The 22,379-nt window shown below is 37.7% G+C and overlaps 1 protein-coding gene across 2 annotated transcripts in view; it reads left to right on the top strand.

The window, feature by feature from the left end:
* LOC150096937 (protein-L-histidine N-pros-methyltransferase) overlaps positions 1-22,379 on the top strand; it is a 335,127-nt gene that overhangs the window by 296,508 nt on the left and 16,240 nt on the right. For both annotated transcript variants that reach the window (XM_090408434.1, XM_090408435.1), the window contains exons 4-5: positions 8,727-8,936; positions 16,662-16,846. In XM_090408434.1, the coding sequence (XP_090264560.1) occupies positions 8,727-8,936; positions 16,662-16,846 (395 nt within the window). The remainder of the gene's footprint in view (positions 1-8,726; positions 8,937-16,661; positions 16,847-22,379) is intronic.

Here is a 22,379-nt window from a genome sequence, read left to right as displayed (position 1 = left end):
CCAAAACATAATTTATAGAAAAAGTTTAGCTCCTTTCAAAATAGGCATTCTTCGCACTCCCCACTGCGTTTCAGAAATGGGTCCTTTGATCGTCTTAAACGAAAATTTTTTTCAGAAATCTCACTGAACAGACGATTGCAAGCATCGATTTCCAAACACACGGAGACGCCTGCACTACGAGGTGATAGAGAATTGAAAACCATTTCCCATATCAGGTGTTAAATCTTTGCAGGGTGTCGTGCGGCAACCGGGTGATGCTGAGGTCAGCAAAAGTGCGTTACTACCAACCATGCAACGTCAGAATGTGATGTAAGGAAAAATACCAGAAGACCGAAAACCGGTGTAGAAGATTGTTTTTAAGATATCGCTGGTAGAGCAAACGGAAATAGTCCGATCCCCATAATGTCCAGAAACGGGCAAGTTTGCTTCGCAAGCTTCTGCAATTGTTGAATACTAATCGACAAACTACATTTAACACGTACCAGTTAATGGATTGACGAAGTGTATCGCTTTCTAATTGGTAGAACTTGCTGCTCTAGTTGGGAATTAGATTCAACATTGACCTCCCAGCGTTGATGCCGGTTGACACACTTTTACGTCAATTCAACCTTACATTCGTTGCTATCTCTGCGTGAACGAAAGCACAGACACGAATGTTTTGGCTTTGCATAACTAACGGTTTAAGGAACCAAAGTTGGAAAACAAATTCAACGATATATATATATATATATATATATATATTCAAGGACGCGACAAATTAGGCTCGCGCAACCCCCCCCCCCATCGATAAATAAATCAACACTTTATTCATTAAACGGATCAGTTGTGCTGCATTTGTGTTTTTTTTTTTAAAGTTAAACATTTTTTGGTTAAAAATTTATTTTTTATTAAATGAAAATTAAATTATATTTTGTCTAATACTCAGCTACTGGCTAGCTGCCAGAATTTACTGTCAACAAGCGTATTTGTTAGCCACGTATATATATAATGAAGCAAGTTAGAAAGAAAAAAAAACCGTGAAGTTATATTCAGCGAATGTGGAGGATGTTGCACTGATGGAATACTGTAAGTGGCCCAAAACCTCAAAACTCGACTTGAATGTGAAGGGTCATTGTCGTGGCCAGTGATCGTACAAATTCTGTCTTTGATCAGACTTCATGTTCGCGGAACCCCTTCCATATATAATTAGCATCACCCATGGCGAGGTATTTTATCAGAAGTTTGATGCAGTCCAAATCTTCTAAAAGCAGTTTGGCCCTTTCAGGAGTCCATTAAAATTGAGTTTTTTCTTCAGCACATGGAACTTTAGTAGGAGATATGATGGTCCATCCTTTTTCGTTAATTTATAGATCCGTGAATCCCCTGGCCAATTATAGAAGCTGCCCATCGGGATTCCTTTACCAGATAGGGATTTACCATTTCATTTAATCTCTTCGTGCATTAGAGTTATCACACTTAATGATCCCTTGAAAAATATCAGGTAGTTGCGTGAGGTAGTTTAACGTGTTTTCTTGTGGTTGTTTTTTTCCTCGGGGATATTTCTTGAAGTGTTTTTATGATAATGGAAGTTTTGTTCTCTGAAGTTTTTTTCCCTAGCGATAGTGCAGCCAACCGTGCAAATTTTTTCTCCTTAAGATAATCACACATTTGTGTGTCCGTCAGCACACAATCATCAGCATATTGACATCCTTTCTTTATTGGAAGCTGCCACACAACGGTCAATCCATGGAAAATAATATCCGTACTTTCATGGTCCGAGAATTTTCGGTCGCCCGAAGCAGAAACAAACCGGCACTGTTAAGAATTAAATGTAAATATAGCATCTCCGTAGCTAAGTCGGTAGGAAGGTTGATATTTTTGGATGGAAAGGCCAATAAGATACGAAGAGTATTTCGACCGAAGGGGAGTTAGTTAGCCAGTCTCTTACGAAGGTGGAGGTAAACCAGTCTTAAGAACCCCACGCAATTAACAGTCATACAGACTGGCTAGGATTCCGCTCTATCGTAGTGTTAATTAGGTTCTATGAATCCAAGTAACTTAGTTGTAACATGCAGCTGAGTCTAACAGGCGTTTAACGGGAAGTTCGAGATAAATGTAAATGACGCTTGTCACCCCGAAAATTTTTTTATTGAGACTCGACGTCTTGCTTTAAATAAATTGTTCCAAATTGTTACTGGAGTTGCAAAATGCAACTCCAGTAATCCCCCCCCCCCAAAAAAAAAAAAAAACTGTGAATGATTTCTTATTAAAAATAGCTTGTTTATGCAGCGTCTGCCTTTCGTTCTTTTATTTATGTGTGCGTTGATCTTGTACTAGTTATAAATTATTCTTATCATGGGTGGCTTCGGTAATGCATTGTCCTTCCATCTGCGCTTTGAGATCTCCTTATAGTTCCTTAAATGCTTCCACTGAAGAAGCAGTTCTTGGTCATTGCATTCGTGTCTGAACCACCTTTCCCGATTACAACCAAAACACTTCCTCGGCGAACAACTACAAAAATGCGTGACCGTTCCTGCCTGGCATCACATCATCTCCGGAAATGTGAATTGGAACAATCCAGTAAACACATCTTGCCTTTCCTGCAATATAAATGAGTCCAACTTCTGTTTTCCCGGCAGAGGTGCCTTCCTTCCTTCCTTAATAATAATGCCGACAACTACTTAATTGTAAATTTTCATGTAAACAAGGCACGCATTCTTCTCCCGGCATGCTTCGCTGCCGAGTCACGATGCCTTCATCCCACGACGTAGCGAAAAGCTTCTAAATAATTGGTTTCAATCTCAGAATCTGCTTGGGGGTCTTCACTCACCTGTCCTACCCATTGCTAGAGCTCGTCTCCCGTCCGCTCGCTCTTATCCATATTTACCGGCCTCTCCTACGTCAGGACCGACGGAAATGAATTCTGCACTGGTTACCATGGCAACTGCCTCTTAGGGAATTCTGTTTCCCCCCCCTGCTTTCTACCCCTACACACTCTCTCTCTCTCTTAAATTTCATTTGTGCTCAGATGTAGCTCGAGTGCGCGCACCCCCTGGATTTTCAAGAGAGGGATGACCAATAACGGAACGCTAGCTGACAGAATTGTAAAGTAAATGGCAGTACCGTGAAGGTAATCAATGCCCGCTTTGCTTCATTGCAACCCTGGGTGGCCATGTCGCTGCTAATAGGACATTGTAATAACATGCCACCAGTTTTTGCCGTTTTTTTTTTTTTTTTTTTTTTTTAATGTTCGTGTGATGTTCACCGCCAAGATAGGCCCGATGTTACCCCCACGGTCATCATGCGCGTAGTTTATCATTCCGTGCCAGTTCATCTTGGCTTCCAGAGAGGTGTTTTTCTTTTGTTCTCCGCATCCACTGAACAAACCACGACTTCTATTAGAAAAATAAATACCTCTCCTTTCTCTTTATTGCTCATATCAAAGCATCTCCCCATTGCCTTATGGCAAAGAACAACACTCCGACTAGACTCCCATGCCCAGATTTCAAACACGCATATTTCCTCTACTCCGACCATTTTGAACTTTCTATAACGTCTATGGGGGGGGGGAATCTCAGCACCCGATGAAGCCTTTATGTATTACCGCCTAAAAAATAAAAATAAATAAAATAACCTCAAAAAAAAAAAAAAAACGGATAGCAATTCAATCATTTATAAGATTCCAGGACACCCATCCCTTGATGTTGAGGTGTGTTGTTAGGACTCTGCAAATTACTAGAGATATCCAGTTTTTCAAATTATATCAAATTATTCCAACACTTAGACAAAATTTCAAGATGGGCACTAGGTCAAGTCAATCAGTTCAAATTCTAGTTTAAAATTTAACATCGGGGGCAGTTGTAACAAAAGCAATAAATCAAAAATTTTGTTACAAGATTTTGATTGGGGGAGGATTAAGAGCAAGGTGTAGTAAGCCGACCAACCAGCCAGTTAGAATTCTCTCTTCTGTGAAAAATACTAGAATCTGAAGAAGTATGAATACTGCTGAAATAAATCCATACACATTGGCTTGTTTCTGCTAGGAGTGTTACCATATTTGTGCCCCCCCCTCCCTTTCTAGTTCCCATGCTTAGGTTAGGCATATGTTACGTAATTGGGACAGCAGTAGACGCTTTTTATGCAGCTGAAAAATTCACGTATGCGTTTCTGTTTTTATTGAAGGGGAAAAAAAAAAAAAAAAACATAGACGAGCCACTAAGCATCTCTTCGTATTTCCTGTGATCAGTGCATCGGCAGGTACATTCCGACTTTCGTCGCGCGACTTTCACGGTCCTCCCCGTCAAATACTCAACGTCACAGAGCGGAAAATTGAGCTGAAAGGGTTAACTGAGCCACTCGCCACCTCCCTGACTAAAGGCAACACACTCATTTCCGTGTAGCGCCAGCCCCCTAACGGCAGTAATTGAATTACCCCCGTGGGCCTGGCGAGCGCTTGTGATGCATGAGGCGACATCTCCTCCTGGTGCAATAAATCATATAGAAGCCTAGTAAAATAGCATGCTGTTTTCGCACGTGCGCTACGCGTTCCATGCTTGTCCAAGGATACGCCATAGCGCTGGGCACGTTCTCGAGTCTGCTGCGTCATCCACGCGACTTCTGGTAGGTGTGCGGCACATCAGCTTCGGTGTGCTATCGATGTCCCAGTGCTTCTGAAAAGCTACTAACACTGATTTAGGAATTCATCAGAGTAAGGACAGTTTTCTGTCTCCCCAGACAACACTAAACAGAAAATCAACAGTGGAAAGAAAAAAAGAAAAAAACCCGTTATTCATAACTACATTAATTCTAATATTTTTTGTGAACCAAAGTTATACAAAACATTTTTTTTTGAAAGTTTCAGACGAATAAAACGTCATGCATTATGTCTCTCCGAAATCTGACTTGTATTTTACATATAACTCATAAATCAACATATTAAATAGTTGAAACAAAATGTATATTTTTAAAAATTCCTAAACACGTGACAAGATCGTGAATGAGAAACTGCACATCCAAGGACTGGGAGAAGAGATCGTCGAAGAAATCATATCAAAATAATGTTGTGAATTGTGTTAAACAACACAGAAACTTATCTGTATGCCTTTTTTGAATTATAATACAAATTACAAATTTGAAAAATAGCTGTTAGTGAAAATTTCGAATCAATTATATGAATAAAACGAGAAATGTTTTCAAAAACATTTACATGTCATTTCTGCATCTGTTACAACTTTAGCGTTTGCAGTTGTGGCATCCGAAGCAATGAAAGATTTTGGAATTAGGTGCAAACATAAAATTTTAATTAAAATCAACAGCCAAAAGGCTTCATTTCGGCGATGCAAAATTATATAAATCAAGTGGATATTAAATCCAGCATTATTTCAAAGCCGAATACAGAAACTCTAAAAGTTTCGTACAAAATTTGACCAGAGAGCTTATGGGAATACACTCGTCGGCATTTACGAGTTGCCCTAGCTGGACCTTATAGGAGAGACGATCGATGTCCAAGCGTCCATATATTCGCCTCAAAATGGACCAATATACGAACATATGGACGCTTGGGCAGCGATCATGTCTCCTATAAGGTAAGAACTACACAACTAGATAGCATACTTAATATATTATGAAGCACCCCCTAAGTAATCTTCCTTAAAGCTACTTTCAAATAATTAATACATAAGTTATAAGCATTTTACATTGGACTGGTAAAATCACTGATGTATGAATATATCAGCCTTATTACTTCTTTTTAAAATTGGATAGCAATATCGACCATATAAACCGTGCAGTGTTTAAATGACGAAAAGTAAAATAAATCACAATATATTTAAATGATATTTGAATATCATTCAAATATTCAAATAGTTGTTAGTGAAAATTTCGAATCAGTTATATGAATAAAACGAGAAATGTTTTCAAAAATCTTTACAGGAAAATGATAAAGTGATCTGTGACAAACGATAAGTGATTGAAATACCAGTTTTTGGTCTACCGAAAAATAGACCCAAAAGACCCCCCCACACACACAAAAAGCAAATAAAGAAATACGTACAGTGACGAGTGAACTATTATCTTTATGGTATGTTGACAGTTTCGAGTAAGCGAGTCGTTCTCAGAAAAGAAAAATAATAAAGTGTGAGTGAGTATATAAAGAAGTGTTCGGTATCATTCAGAAAATTCTAAATACAATTTATAACATCTTTTTAACAGAGGATGAGTGAGTGGGTATCGTATGAGGGTTTTCTCTCCGGAAATTCAAACACCTCTCCACTCATGCGACTGATATGATAAAGCATTCGTTTTGAGGACTTAACTCTCGTGATACAACCCTAAAAAATAAAATAAAAACTTGCAAATGACAAACTATTAGGAAAAAGAAATCAGGACGTCCTCGAAAGAGATTCAACGATGACTTCTAAGGCCGGAACAGGCCACTCTAGCCCTAGATCGCTGAAAAGCATGAGGATGATGATATATATATATATATATATAGTAAAATGTCTCGTCAACCCCTCAAGTATTTGATATTTTTTACATATTAATGAGTGTATAATAGAAGTGGTATTAAAATCCAAAATCGATAAATAGGTGTGCTTTATTAAATATCACCCATTATTACTGGTTAGTTTAAGTAACGTCTGTCATTCAAATAAAATTCAATGTTCGTGAATTAATTTTTACTCACTACATCTCATATTTGTTGAACCGAGCTTGGTGTCTCATTATACATAAGAAAACAAGAGTGACAATTTTCTGTTCCGTGTTCTACCGTTAGGTAGTATTTAAATATATATTAAAAAAAAAAAAGGAGTCGCGTAGAAATAAACACTGATTAAGAAAAGCAGCGATGATCATTTCAAATACAGAATTGCAGACACCTCTTAGGAGATTGGCTCTTGAAGACAGAATTCTTCAGCATAGTTGATTCTGTTTAGATGAATATGACAGTTGATCAGAAACTATGGCCTCGAAGATGACGTATTAATATACAGCCATAACTTAAGTGTCATCATCGTCAGGGCCCTGTTTTACAACAAATAGGTCCAACGAATCAGTGTTCTCCATCTTCTCCCAGTGTGTTTTCACGCGATTCCAATGCTTTGTTTTCCCTCCAGATCTTCTCCTTTGTGATCATTTAGCTACTGTTGAGATTTTCTTCCCTCCATCTTCATGCGTTCTTTTTCTGGGAATTCTTTCCGAATTTATCCAAGTTATTGAATTTTGCGAAGAATGTTAATTGAAGAAGTGTACAATCCATGTAATCTGTACAATCCATTTCACAGTAGCACTTTGGAACATCTCTCCGTTGTTTCCTGGCGAGACTGTAAATCCAAAACAAAGAAATCCTTTGATTTCCTCTTCCAAAAATACTCAGAGAATCGTTTCATATTTCTTATTCGAAATCTGTTTTGGCTATTATTGATCCCTAAACTTATTTCCATTGAGCAACAGAAGCCATTTTGTAATGACGATGTACCAGCACACCCTTTTGGAGAATCATAAACAAAAATTAATATATCGGTTTTTTTTATTAATTTACACCTTTATGTATAAAATTACAATATTTTTGTTAAGTATTTATTTGGTGTGTCTTCCGGAAAACAAAATAAATACAATAAAGGACCTTCTGTTATTAAACATATCTGTACATGAAAACTCCAATTAAAATCACACGCATAAAACCGACAGCATTTTCTTTGGTCTGTTTGTCCAGATTCTGTGATTAAACGGAAGTGCAATATGTCAAAAAGATGAAGAATATTGACTGAAGTTCAATTTTAGTTCATTGAAAAATGTGTGAATCCCGCTCATTAAAGGCTGTTAATCCTTACCACATAGTATTAATATCGTGGGTGGACTATGGATTAAATATTCCAGAAACCCTACGCTTAGAGATAAACATAAACCTTTTTTTTTTTTTTTTTCAAAGTCCCTTCGAGCCTCCAGTAAGTATGGAGGTGGTGGTCTCACAAGCAATAAAATTCATCTCTCACCTAAAGGACATTTAAAACATTCGTGTACATGGTGGTATACTCGAATGCATAACCTGTTTGTTGGAGAGTGGATACCCGGTCCAAACAGACCGGGGATTTTAAACATGATCATGTTTGTTCGTTTTTTTTTTTAAATTAAAACATGGCCATGTTTTTTTGTTTTTTTTTAAAGTGACGAAAGTCCATTATATGCATCAGCCATTAGCCCTTCTTGGTCTTTTACTCGCATCCAGCACATCCCGGCATCAACATGTTACATCAGTGGCCTCCTCACTCTTTAAAATAATTGGCTCTCTCTCTCCTGCTCAACTCCTAACATTTTATAAATCTGTTCTTACATCTGGGGTAGTTCATCCAAAACCTACCTAAGAATTTTTGATTTTACACCAGAAGATGGCTACTACCATTCCTCTAATCGCTAAGAACTAGAGCAGTCGCTGGTCAACATCCGTACACAGCCATCTCCGAACATATCGAAAATTGTTTCATCTTCCTTTATTCCATCCACATCTGTTCTTTGGAACGCTTCATCCATACCTGTTTTTCCCAATGAGTACATCCCCAGCTTTTCAAGAAACTTCATTTTTTTTATATTTATTATATTTATTTAGCTTGTGATTTAAAGTGGGGGAAGTGTGTTCTAAAAAATTTTGCGGCAGTTCATACAAAATTGCTGTTCTTTTTTTTTTATGTAAATATTGCTGTAATTTAATCATCAGGATAATTTCTGAAATGTATTTATTTCACATGCAGACTCTTAGGACGCGGATCCATGTTTGTATACTCGAGGAGGCAGTTCCACGAATTGTTGGATGTTGGTCCTGACTGGAAGTCTGAGTCCTTGCTGGATCTAGGAGCTGGAGATGGGAAAGTTACGGAGATTATGGCTCCTTACTTTCAAGACGTTTATGTAACGGAAATCTCACCTGTCATGAGGAGGGTTCTCACTAAGAAAGGATACAAGTAAGTGGCTTGACTTTTACCAGCTTTTGTAACATACTCCTTTTGCTTTTTATTTTCAACTGTAACCCGGCAAAACTGATGTCATGCTTTGAGAGATATCTGATGTAACAGAGATTGGTATTTCATAGTCGTGGAATGAGATATTGTGAATGAAAAGGAGAAGACTTGCATCCATTGAGGATGGCCAAATTGCAAAGCCGGGAAAGATTTCTTTACATTTTCATAAAAATAATAGTCATCATGCTTATCAAGGATTTAGGCCTAGCATGGCCTGTTCCGGCCTTAGAAGTCTTTCCATTTTCATTCATTGAGCGTGTTCCATCCATTTATGTTTATATTTTTTAATTAATAGTAAAAAATAATTGTAATTTTTTATTTTTATGAAACCACAGTACTTGGCGAATAGCTGAGAGGCCTGATTTGTGGTTCAGATAGAAACAATTTGTGAGGGCTTACTAACTTATTGAGCACAGCAAAAATATTTGAAACAAAATACTGATTGCAACGTTTCTTTAAATTTAGCTGTGCTTGTGGATAATCACGTGTCACGTAATAAGTTTTTGATTATTTGACACTGACATCCATGTAAGGACATATCTATCCGATAGATTAGATTGAAACAAACAACATTTATAATCTTAATAAAGATGTTCTCTAAGAAATGATTTAAATTCGTATAAAGAGATAATGTAAGCACCGTATATTCAAAATTGCCTTTGCATTCGCGAGAACCTGATTTTAATGCAGCAAACTCGTGGCACACTCTCCCTCGATGAGTCTTTGGACTCCCTGGAAGTGTCACATAATAATAATAATAATATTGCGCTTATTACCTTTTGAAATATTTATGCAGGGAGGAAAAAAGTAATCCCAAGAATTTCGTAAGCTGCTTTTATTCTACTCGCTGTTAATAAGAACATATATTGCACTATTATTTCATAATAGTGCATTGGCGAACTAAAAATTCTAGAAGTCCATAATTATATCTCTCGTGTTTCATGCACCCGTATTTCGTTCTGAATATTCGGTTTGGAGTGTTGAAGACGTTGTGTTGGTGCTGGCTTGACAACGATGAAAAACAATAAATAAAACGGAAGGTTCGACTGCCATGATGTGCTCCACCTCCTATTAACATGCAGTGCTGTCAATATGCAAGAAATGAATTTGTCTGAGGATGTCATAGTGTGCTCGTTCCTCATTTTCTTCGATGAGTTTTGACAGTAAAATGTGTGAAAAATTAACAATTTTCTTTTTTTTTTCCCCTTTCCATTTTCATTCTCGTAACCCGATGGTAATCTTGCCGTACTCGTGAGTATTGTTGATGCCGATAAATTTTTTCTTGATGATCGCTCTACGGCCCCGGTGTCAATCAGTCGTATCACTCCTCTCGACTTACAGGTGGCGAGTTGTGTCTGAGTTCAGCGGCGCGAGAGATGATTGCCAGTGCGTATGAGGCCGAATTCCTCTGGCCACTCTCGCGAGACAATAAAAGAGAAAGGAGCTTGGACGTTTATCGCACACGGGCAGCGGCCAAAAGGAGCATTAGTCTGCATTCTAGAAATAGCGGGGCTACTGAGGCGGTAAGATTACCTTGTGTCTGCAGCCCGTGCCGCAAGACAAGAATCTCGGTCGGCCCAGTGTGGCGAGAAAATTTACAACCTCCCGCCTAATCTGGCACTCGCTGCCCGAACTTCCATTTCAATATTTGCCGAACACAGCGAGGTGCTACTTGCGGCCTAAAGTAATGCGCTGTAAGTCAATTCCGAAATTACGATTTAATACCCGTATCCTCTGCCGACACTGTGCTAGCGGCAAATGACGGCTCTCCATAGTGTCGGTAGTCAACGACATAAGCGGCCAACTTAATTCCCATTACGAGTTGCAGCCATGCACGCGCCATAAAGCCATATGACGCGCCCATTACCGCATCCCTGCAGTAATGAAGCCGGTCAACACATGCCGTACATGGCTGGCTGGTCATCGGCACAATGAACTGCAAGCCGCTTTCCCAGGTGCACGCCAACTACCTGGTCACTCATTATCGTTAACTTCTCCCCGCTCTTCGGTAATATCTCATAACCGAACGCTATCCAGTCACATGATTGGCATCTTGCGACTGTGGCCTCGCCAAAGAGAGGGCAGTTAATATCTTATAACTGCCCCTGTGGACGTCGTCGGGCATGCCTCCATTAAGAGATGCAGCTGTTTATGATGCTTACTTGGAGTGACAAGGTTTGTAATTAGCGTGCAACATACAGGAGTGCGCTCTTTACGACACGCGTTTGTTATAGTAGCGAGTCATTGTTAACAGATGGGCGGAGGTCAATATACCTAACGCAAAAGTTCTCTTCCGTCGTTTGCGACGATGGTTACTACTGAGAACTTGAATTTGTTGACGAATTCGCATTCAGCTTTATTTCGTATACCGAGCGAAAACTATGTCCATCTAGCGATGGCACGCTACGTGGACTGTAATAGCGAAGTTAAATCATAAAACGAAACCATCAGATAACACTTGAGTATGTTGGGAAATCGGAAGAAAATATTACCAGGATCAATGCGTTTGGCATATGTGATTCAATGGAGGGGGGGGATTTACATTTTAGTAATCCTCGCATCAATAAAATTCAAATAGAATGAACATGCTTTTTAAAAGCAAATTAAAAATGAAATGATCGAATAGTTAAAGCATATTTTAACCACGTATTTACCTCTTATTTTTGTAAAGTTCATGTACTAAAAACCAAACTTTTTTTTTAGAAAGTTGGTTTTTCCTAAGTTTCCAGAAGAATAAAATAAAACTGTTTGACATCTCATAATATCCTAAAATCATTCTTAAAATATGGAAACTTCTTGAAACAGCAAAATTAAATATCCCATATATATACTGTATAATCTTATTTTATTGATGAAAAGTATGAGAATATTATAAATCGTAATTACTCGTATTTTTTACTCACTGTTCATATGACTGACTCTTTTCTTATGTGCAGATACGATAATAATTACACTTGATACATTTTATTATTCAGATGCTATTTACCATTACATACATAGTTTATTCACAATATGTTACAATGTGAAAAGGGAAAAGAGATTTATATTAAAAATTAAATATTGCAAATTATGGCGTTCCAAGTCTCCCTATCTTGAGCTAACTGGTAGATGTCAGATGGAGTTTTGCAGTTCAGCCTACTAATGGTTTCACACATGTATTGCCAAAATTGTTTGCATGGTCTTCCTCGACTGCATTTGCCATCTTCTGGTTTGTATAGGATGAGGGATTTCAAAAAGGGCGACACTTCAAAATGTCTGAGTTGATGCCCAAGCCATCTGCTTTGTTGTTTTTTGACTATACTGACAAGTGGTTTTTGCTTAACCAGATCTAGCACAGCAGAGTTAGTGATGCGGTCCAACCAGGTGTATCCAAGGATCAGTCTGAGTCATGTAGTTCCAAAGGAGTTAATTAGATCTGTAGTTTTTTTTTGGTGCTTATTGTCCAGATTTGAGAACCATACAAGAAGATGGATCTACTGGTTGCATGGTATAGTCTTAATTTTGTCTTTAATGATACTAATGATGATTTTCAGATGGGGCGGAGTTTGTTATGGAAGACTAGAGCCAGCTGTTTACATTTTCTGATATCATTTTCTGTATTGCTGATGTACGATCCAAGGTATTGAAAGTCCTTTAATCTTTCTAAAGGTTTATTGTTGATATGAAGTATAAAGTTTTCACAACCTTTGAGAATACTTTGGACTTTTGGATGTTGATCTGCAGACCAATAAGTTTAGCCTGTGCCTCTAGTAGACTGAGTAGTAGATTTACCATTACATCCTGTTAATCCCCCACCCTTTCGTTGACAACTTATAAATTTAGCATAATAATACATAACAATTTTCAATAATATTTTTGCAATATCAATACTTTGACATTTACATATAACTTTTGAATTTTCAAATTTATCTATTAAAGTCTCAGAGTGAACTCTGGAATAAAAAAAAAAAAAAAACCTCCAGCTAAACTCCTTTTGTTCCCTTATAGGGAGTAGGCATGGCCTCTTTTAATCTTATCTAACTTTTGGAGACTGAGTTGGCAGTTCAGTCTTTACTCTCTACCCGCAGCCAATCAGAGATAGTTGGCTCAAGACTATCATTAATTATAAGCAGCAACCAATGAAAAGACTGGCAAACACATGCTCTTGGTATCTAACCCTAACAGGATATGTTATTGTCTGAAATAGTGTAGTTTCTGTGGTCAATTTTCTTGACCACAGAAACTACACTATTTCAGATGAAAAAATCACTATTACAGGATGAAAAACCTGAGTTTAGGAGAAAAAACCCACTTGCCCATGCCAGCATTTGACTAACTCAGGAACTGGTTGAAGAAAAGTTCCTCCAGTCACCGACTAGACTTGAACTTAAGTCTCTCTCCAGTCAATCTAGCGCAGAGTATGTAAACATCACTTCCACTGCACTGCACAGGTCTGTGAATACTGGATTGAAAAATGAAAAAAAAGAAGCAGTCCTGACCTGGTTGCACTGCAGCCTCACTACACTATTGCTGAGAACCTTGTTCTAGAGACCAGCCAGTGGTTGATGCTTTTTTTTTTCTAAGTCACTTCATATCTTTAATAGACAGTGCAGTGATCTTACAATGGACAATGAAATCTGCCTGCTACATAATCCAACCACTGTTATGTAGTGATAATTGTATTATTCTTATTTTGCATTCATTATCCAATTTATGAACTAACTTCTTACTAAAGGCACTATTATAATGCTTTGTTGCAACATTTGCAATATGAATTCATTCAATAGCTTGTGACCCAAGTTTCAGCACTTATGTGCTATTTAGGTTTCTTATGTGAATTCCTATTCCCCCCCCCACACACACATACACACATACCCCTAGCTAATAGTATTCTTGATCAAAATGTCTGTACATTTTTATATTGCTTTATTTGTATATATATGCTATTCTGAACTCTAGTAGATGTTAATGAGATTAATATAGGCTGATTCATATAGAACAGATCCCAAAAATTCTGTTATAGACCAGAAATGAGGCACAAATTCTTCTTGAAGCACTTCATGTTGAGCCATTCAAGATAAAGTAAGTCTCATGAAACTCTGATTGGTTTCCATTTATTTGTTTGCAATCTAGAATAAAAACTTTGGGTTCAGTTCAATTATTTGGGTTCAATTATTATTATTTACAGCATCTCCATGAAGTCTGGTGACTCATCATGGGAGACCTATCATACACACAAATCTTATTATACCTCTCCTTGAATCCATTCACCATCAGGGAACTCACAACCAATTTTGGCAAACCATTCCACTCGCTCACCACTTTCCATACAAAAAATCTGATCCACACATCCCTACTAACCACACTCTTGGATGGCCTCTAGCTCTTTGACTATTTGTCATATATTGGAAAATTTCACTTGCATCAATTTTACAAAACTCCTTTAATATCTTAGAAGTTTCTATCATGCCCCCTCTTTTGCACCTATCGACTAAACTTTGTAACTCACAAACCTTTAACCTATCCTCATAGGGAATATCCCACACACCTGTCACCATCTCATTCTCACTCGTCTCTGAATCTTTTCGACCACCTCCTGGTCCCGAAGAAACCCAGGTGACCAAATCTGTGTGCAGTAGTCGAGATGTGACCAATCATAGCCTTATAAAGAGGGATAATAACTTCCTTATCTTTACTTGTTAGCATGTTTTTTGACATCCAAGTAATCCTTTGAGCTATTTACCAACTTTTGCAATATACCCTCTGAATTTCAACTCTTCCATTATTATCCTCAAGTCCTTAGCCTCTTCAGTTTCCTGTACTCTTAATATGATACACCATATGTATCCTTTCAACCAAAAGTGCATAACCTTACATTTTGCAACATTAAATTGATAAGCATTATCCTTTGTCCACAATGCCAATTTATTTAATTCATCCTACAAATATCTACATCACCTTTATCAACTATTGCTCTCCCCAGTTTTGCATCATCAGCAAACAACTGAATATCTCCTCTTAAATCTTTCCCTATGTCATTGATATACAAATTAAAGAATAGTGCAATGGTACCGAGTCCCGAGGTGCTCCACTAGTCACCATCATTCTCCTAGACTCCATTCAACCATATACTAGTCTGTCCATCAGCCATTCCCCCTATTCATGCTACTAGCCTCCTATCTGTTCCCATCCTCTCCAGTTTTTGTAATAGTTTTCCATGTGATATTCTGTATGAATCCATATATCACAGCAACTTTTAATGTCACCAAAATGTCTTTATTGTATTTTCTATTTACTTCATGTTTCATGGGTATCATTGGGATGAAGAGAGAGTCAAGCAGAAAATTATGTTTAACAGAAAATTAGCAGTGTGACACTAAAACTTAAGTAAGGCAGCTATGATCAGTTATTACTAGTAAAAAAAAAACAAACAGATTAAATAAGAATTACATCAATTATTCTGAGACTTAGCAACTTTAGGCTTATGAAACATGCTGTATCCTATAAACCCATGGTCCTTTGGAAGAAATCTAGTCCCACACAGAAACAGATTTCTGGTGGAAAGGTTTTACAAAGAAAGTTGTAAGACATTATTAAATTATCCTAACCTTAACAGGTCTGATAGCCTATGTTTATCTCCTTAATGGGAAATGAAGTAAACAGTTTACTTCTCAATTTATTTTATTTATTTATTTTATTTTTTTGTGGGTGAGGGATTATAATTGACGGTTGTTGCTGCTGCCTTACTAAAACTAGCATGACATTGTTGAATTTTTTTGATAAGTGTTTGTAACTTTGATTGATTTTACATTTTATACCAATTTTGCGAGAATACATAATTATTTTTATGTACTATGTACAAACTTCCATCAGTGGGTATCACAAGTAGGACATTTACTATGGTTGACTGGCTCATTTACTATGTTCTATTGCATAACATGCTATATTATACTGTACTTTCTTCCATATGTACAAGATTATTCTGCCTTTTTAACTTTAAAAGCAAAACATTTTGCTTCAGATTTGTTTATCATATAATTCACGTCTGATTCTGGACATAAACCCATACATGGTGCTAATGTACTACAGGTTGACCAACCAACTTCTCATGTATGAGCCCAATATAAAAATAAATAAAAAAATAAATAAACCGTGACTGAAATTGGCAGGCAATACTTACATAAGGGCACAGAGTAGCATAATATACTAAAACTTGACTAATCTGGTATTGCATATCTAAGGTGGGTTGAAAAATAAGTACCATGCTTGGTCTCTTGAGCACTGTTCCTAAAATATTTGTTCTTTAATGTGCGCTAATGTACTTTAGATTTACAACTTTCTGTTGGTGGGATTGTCATATAAATAATAATATTGCATCTCGAATATACATACTGAATGTATGTATATTCAAGATATATACATACTGAATATACATATGAATATACATAATGAAATAATAATATTGCATACTGAATATACATACTCAGTATTTCAAAATCTCTTAAATAAGACTGAATCATTTTGAAACATATCTTAATAAAAAAAAAATGTATGTTTCAAAAAAATTTTGAAACATACATTTAACCAATGACCTATTTGAAAATATAATAAATAGATAAGTGTGTATGTGTTACCAATTTTTTTTGTTATGATGAATAATTCCTAAAAAATTTCAATTACTGTATGCAGGGTTCTCGAACTAGATAACTGGGAAACACTGCCACTTCAGTTTGATGTTATTAGCTGCTTAAATCTTCTTGACCGCTGTGATCATCCCCTTTCTCTACTATCCCAAATAAGAAGAAAGATGAAACCAAACAGCAGTAGACTTGTGATAGCAATAGTTCTTCCTGTTAGTCAGTATGTCGAAACAGGTAACTGTCACTTAGTTTTTAAAGTTCTGAAACTTTGAAATTCAGTTTCTGGATTTACTGGATAAAAGAAGCCACTATTGCTTTTATTAAATGTCTTCAACAAAATCAAACATAGATAAATTTAAAGTTAGAAAATTTTTGCATATTTGATAAGCTATTGTTCTTATTTTTCCTTTGACTCTATTCTGCAAAAAATCTCATTGCCTTGCATTATTAATTATGCTGTTATGAATACTTATTTACATATTCTATACTTAATATTGTGAAGGAATGGGATACTTCTCTTCTGTTCTATTTTATTACTTTATGAAAAACATAACTACATAATTCATTACTGAGAAATAAGATTGGAAAATTTTCAAATGCCTTAATATTAATTTTTATTATAACCTTTATCACTAAAATACTTAAATTCAGAGTTAAAGAATTCATATCAAGAATTAGATCCAAATGCACATTTGGATCTAATTCATGATATGACCTGATACTGTTTCAACAATTATTCATGGAAAGTTTTACTCCAAAAATACACTCTCGCCCTGCATACTTTTCAGCAACTTCAGAAATGCTAATACTCTGGAGTGGTTTACTTAAAACTTTTGGGAAGAGATAAAAGTCACAGAAATAAATATCACACTGTGCAACATTTTACCTGTTCCACAGAACACTTACTGAAAGGACCTCCGTAGCTCAGTTTTTTTTTTTTTTTTTAATGTTGAGCCCATACACAGGAGGTTGGTTGGTCAACCTATAGTACATTAGTACCATGTATGGGTGGTGGGTTGGGAAAGGAGGAATTTTTTTACATTTGATTTGAATGACTTTAAATTGTATTCCTTGGGAAACACAGCAGGTGGGAGACTGTTCCGCCGTGCAGCAATTGCAGGGATGAAGGAAGAGGAAAAGAAACTTGTTCTGTTTGTTTCTAGGTGAACTGTGAAGGGATGCTGTGCAGCAGCTGTATGTGTTCCAATGAGTTTAGTACTGAGTGGAGGAATTATTGAAATAATTCCTCCACTCAGTACTAAATGAGCACAAAATGCTCATTTCCGATGAGCATTTCCCATGGAAATATTTGTAGAATATACATACTGCAGAGACCATACGTCTGTGTGAAAGAGGGGGGGGGGGGTTGGTAAGGGACGGATCATTGATAAGTCTAATTGCTCTCCTCTGTATTGAGCTGAGCATTTTCAGAGAGCTTTTTGGGGCCCCACCCCATATGTGAGAGCATTATTCAATAGTTGGGCAGATTTATGACTTGTATAATGTTAATAGCTGTTCGGGGGTGAAGTAACATCTTGAGCGAAAGAGAAATCCTAGTTTTTTTGAGGCTGAGGATGCAATGTTTGAGATATGTTTATGCCAGGAGAGGTTTGATGTGAGGGTGATTCCAAGGAGTGAGATCTCAAACTGTCTGGAGATTTGGGTATCATTAAAAAGGATATTGGGAAAAAATGGTTCTTTTTTATTGGCATTGAAATTTATGAGGTTATCTGAACCCCATTGGAGAATGGCTTATCAAATGCAAGCGAAGAGTGTAGTGTGCTTTCGTTTGCAAAACTGTGTATTGGGTTGTAGGTCATTGATATATAGCAGGAAGAGGGCTGGTGAGAGGACAGAACCTTGTTGGACCCCAGCATTAATTGAGTGGTGAGAGGATAGAGAGCAATCCACCATCATACAGAGTGTGTGTCCAGACAGAAAATTGGCGATACACCTACAGAAGTCCTGGGTCAGACCGAATGATGGTAGTTTGCCTAGTAGGCCTTTATGCCAGATCCGGTTAAAGGCTTTGGAGATATCTAGTGCAACAACTTGAGATTCGCCAAACCTCTCCATAGCCTTCGTCCGGAGATGGGTGACCTATGTGAGTAGATCTCCTGTTGATCGGCAGTGGTGGAATCCATACTGGCTGTCATTTATTTGGTGAGTGTCTTCAAGATAGTGTAGAAGTTGGGAATTGATGATTTTTTTCCATTACCTTCGACAGGACTGAGGTAAGCAAGATAGGACGGTAATTGGATGGCAGTGACTTGTCACCCTTCTTGGGGATGGGCTGAATATAGGCCAATTTCCAGTTTGTGGGATAGATTCCAGTGGAGTAGGAGAATATATATATAGGTGACATAGGATAGGGGTCAGTTCTGGAGTGAAGCACAAACTTTCAGAACAATTGGGGGAATGCCATCGAGGCTAGGAGACTTTTTTGTCTCTAATTTGGACAGTATTTTTCGGATCTCATCCTGGCAAAAGGATATGGGGGCATTGTATTGGAATGGTTGGGGGACATTTACCATTGTCAGTTATGCATGCATTTGAAGCAAAGTATGAGGCTAGAAGATTGACTTTATCTGTGGGTGATGATGCAGTGGAGCCATTGGGGTGGGACTAGGGCTGGGCAGAAATTACGGCCAATTGCTTTGGCGAGAGACCAAAAGCCTTGGTTGCCGTTTGAACAGGCTGCTAGTTTCCTGCTTTTTGCTCTTTCAAACTCTGTTTTGGAAGTGTTGATTGTTTTTTTTGCATTTATTACGGGCTTCAGTGTAAGCTTTGAAGGAGGATGGGGCTCTTGATTTCAGCCAGTTGTGATATGTCTGGTGTTTCATCTCTACAGCCTTGGCACATCTTTTGGAGAACCAGGGTTTCGTTAGGGAATGGCAGTTCAGGGTGCTGTGTGGAATGTATGTATTCATGCCAGTGAGAATTACTTTGGTAATAAGCTCGGTACATATGTTTGGGTTGGAAGGCCGGAAGCAGTAGTCCAACCATGGGAATGCGGCATAAAAGTTGCGGAGGTGTCCCACTTGGCACTGTTATAGTGCCAAACTACTCTTGTGTGGGAGTGTCTGCGTAAACGTTGTTGCATGGGGGAGGAGATGAGCACTAGGTTGTGGTCAGAATTGCCCAGTGGGCTCACTACTTTCACTGTGTATTTGGAGGGGTAATTGGTGAGGAAGAGATCTTGGGTGTTTGGGAGTGGTTTGGGTTATCAGGTATTCTGGTTGGCATCTGGACTAGTTGTGTAAGGTTGTTAGTGATGGTAAATGTTTCAGAATCTCTGACTGCAAGATCTGTACAGCTGGAGGAGAAAAGCCAGCTAGCGTTGTGGATGTTAAAATCTCCTGGGAGGATGATTTCGCTGTTGGGAAAGTGGGATCGGAGAAAGTCGATTTTTAGGGAAAGGAAATTAAAGGGTGGTTGGTCACATTGGGGGAGCGATAGAGACCGCAGATGAATTGGACTGAGTGTGGAAGGGATATTTTCAACCAAAGGAGGTCAAAGTTGTGTGATTCTAGGTTGGGTGCTCTCTGGCAAGGTATGTCAGAGAGGATGTATGCGCAGACACCACACTTGGGACGAAAGTTGTTGAAGGGTGAGTAGTTTAGAAGGTTGAGATAAATGGTGTTGCTGGGAGGTGAGATTTATGTTTCTGCCAGGATAGTAGGTGGGGTTTGGTAGATTGTAGGTGGTAGTGGACACTATTCAGGTTGGAGTTTAGGCCACGGATGTTGGTGAAGTTGATGTGTAAGGTTTTGTGTGTCGTATGTTGGACCGCATGGGTCTTGCACATTTGCTATGCGGTGCCTGTATGCTGGTCTCCTTGGTGGAATCACTTGGTTTTTTCACCAGTTTATCTTGTCTGTAGCAAATGGTCCAGTTGTTGTCACTGTTTTAACGTTTTTCTTCGAGTTGTCTTCGAAGCTGGCGTCTTTGTTGGTATAGATGAATCCATTTGGTCAGAAAGAACTGAGTTCGATTCCCGTCCATGATGGGAGGCTGATCTCTTTCAACTAAAGGTAAGTTAGCCGGTCTCATACAGAGGCTTTTTCACCCAGAGACTTGGGTTTTTCATTCCTCAGAACAGGCAAACCAACCCCGTGAACACACACGGATCTACAGCCATGAATACTTATAAAGATGTGGAAGAGATAGGGTTCTCACCACATTCTCCTTACATCCATAGTCAACTATGAGTCACACTATGGTAGTCACCCTGGACAGAGGTGATACATGATAATGATGATGTGACAGTGGACATGGTATATGTTGTGTAACAATTTTGTTGCCATCATACTAAACTTGCAAATCTGCATTTGCCTACTTTTCAGGAGAGCTAAAAAATAGTTTAATTCTTGAATTAAAAATCAATTACTTCAAGTTTTGGAATTTACTGCTGCAAGAGATAATTGAGAATATTTGACATTTTCCCACTCTGTACTACATAAAGTGCCATTGAAAAATAGTAGGAAATATTAGGCTAAATGATAACATCATGAAGAAGTAAATGATATTCAGTATCTTGGTTCCTACATTGATATTCTAACAGACATAGTTAAAAGAAAGCACAAAGCTCTTCAGTTCCAAAAAAGGTAATTGTAATGTGGAAACTTCCTAATGCAGGTCCAGAAAGAAGTGACTAAAACAATATCAGGACTCTGAAATGTAGGTTATATAGAAAAAGTTGAGTAAATATAAATTGAGTGGTGAATGATTAAAATGCATTCCCAAAGTGTGTGTTCTGAATGCCACAGTGTGTGTGTGTGTGTGTGTGTGTGTGTGTGTGTGTGTGTGTGTGTGTGTGTGTGTGTGTGTGTGTGTGTGTGTGAACCTTAAATTAAATATGGCCCAACTGTTGAAAACAGTGTTAAGAACATGAAATATTCAGGCTAGTATCCTAATGTTCTTTATTATCAAATATTGATAATAAAGTACACAATAGATCATTTGCTTCTTTTACCTGTTGTGTTGCAATAAGCAAACTTATAACAATCTCATACTAATATACACTCATGAGCTGAAACATTATGACCAACCAGCCTGGCCCACCAGATTGAGATGGAAACAGGTCAGTAGATGGTGGTATCCTGTTATCGGGGATTATTCTCATGGATACAGTGGCGTAGCTAGAGCTTTTGCTGCCCCTCTCATTACACACCAGAAATACTACAAAAAGTCAAAACGACGTATAGGGAAATAAATTAAAACACTATGTTTATTTTTAAACTAAAACTTTAATTCCAACATTCTTGCTTTTCTGTTAGCAAAATCATCGATGACATTGTCGAAGTCTATTTCATCACTCAGTTGCTGTTCTGTAGACAGTATGGCAAGATTTCTTAAACACAAGGTACTCATTGTAGATCTTAGATAATTCTTAATCAATTTTAATTTAGAAAAATTCCTCTCATAACTAGCAACACTTACAGCAATTGTGAGGAAAACTTGCAGTAGTATTACAATATTTGGAACTGAGTTCTCGAACCTATATTTTAGAATAAACTGCAAAAGTTCAAGGGGGACCATCCTTCCACATCTCTGTTTTGTCTTGTGTAGCAGCAAATAGAAATAAAACTCTGAAGTCTTTTTCTCTCAATGAGGAACTCTTCCTTATTAATGTCATGGTGATCATGATTTAATTGATAGATTTAATGGAGTAAGGAAGACGTTTTTCAGCAAGAACATGAAGCTGTGGAAATGACATGATGACTTCTTGGATCACTCTGTCCAGTGAAAAAACATTTCTCTCCTC

Source organism: Typopeltis vanoorti, chromosome 18 (assembly GCF_054136105.1).
Source record: "Typopeltis vanoorti isolate ZY-2024b chromosome 18, IOZ_Tvanoo_1.0, whole genome shotgun sequence".
Taxonomy (NCBI): Eukaryota; Metazoa; Arthropoda; class Arachnida; order Uropygi; family Thelyphonidae; genus Typopeltis; species Typopeltis vanoorti.
The sequence above is the reverse complement of the archived record's forward strand: the minus strand, read 5'-3'. Positions and strand labels throughout refer to the sequence as shown.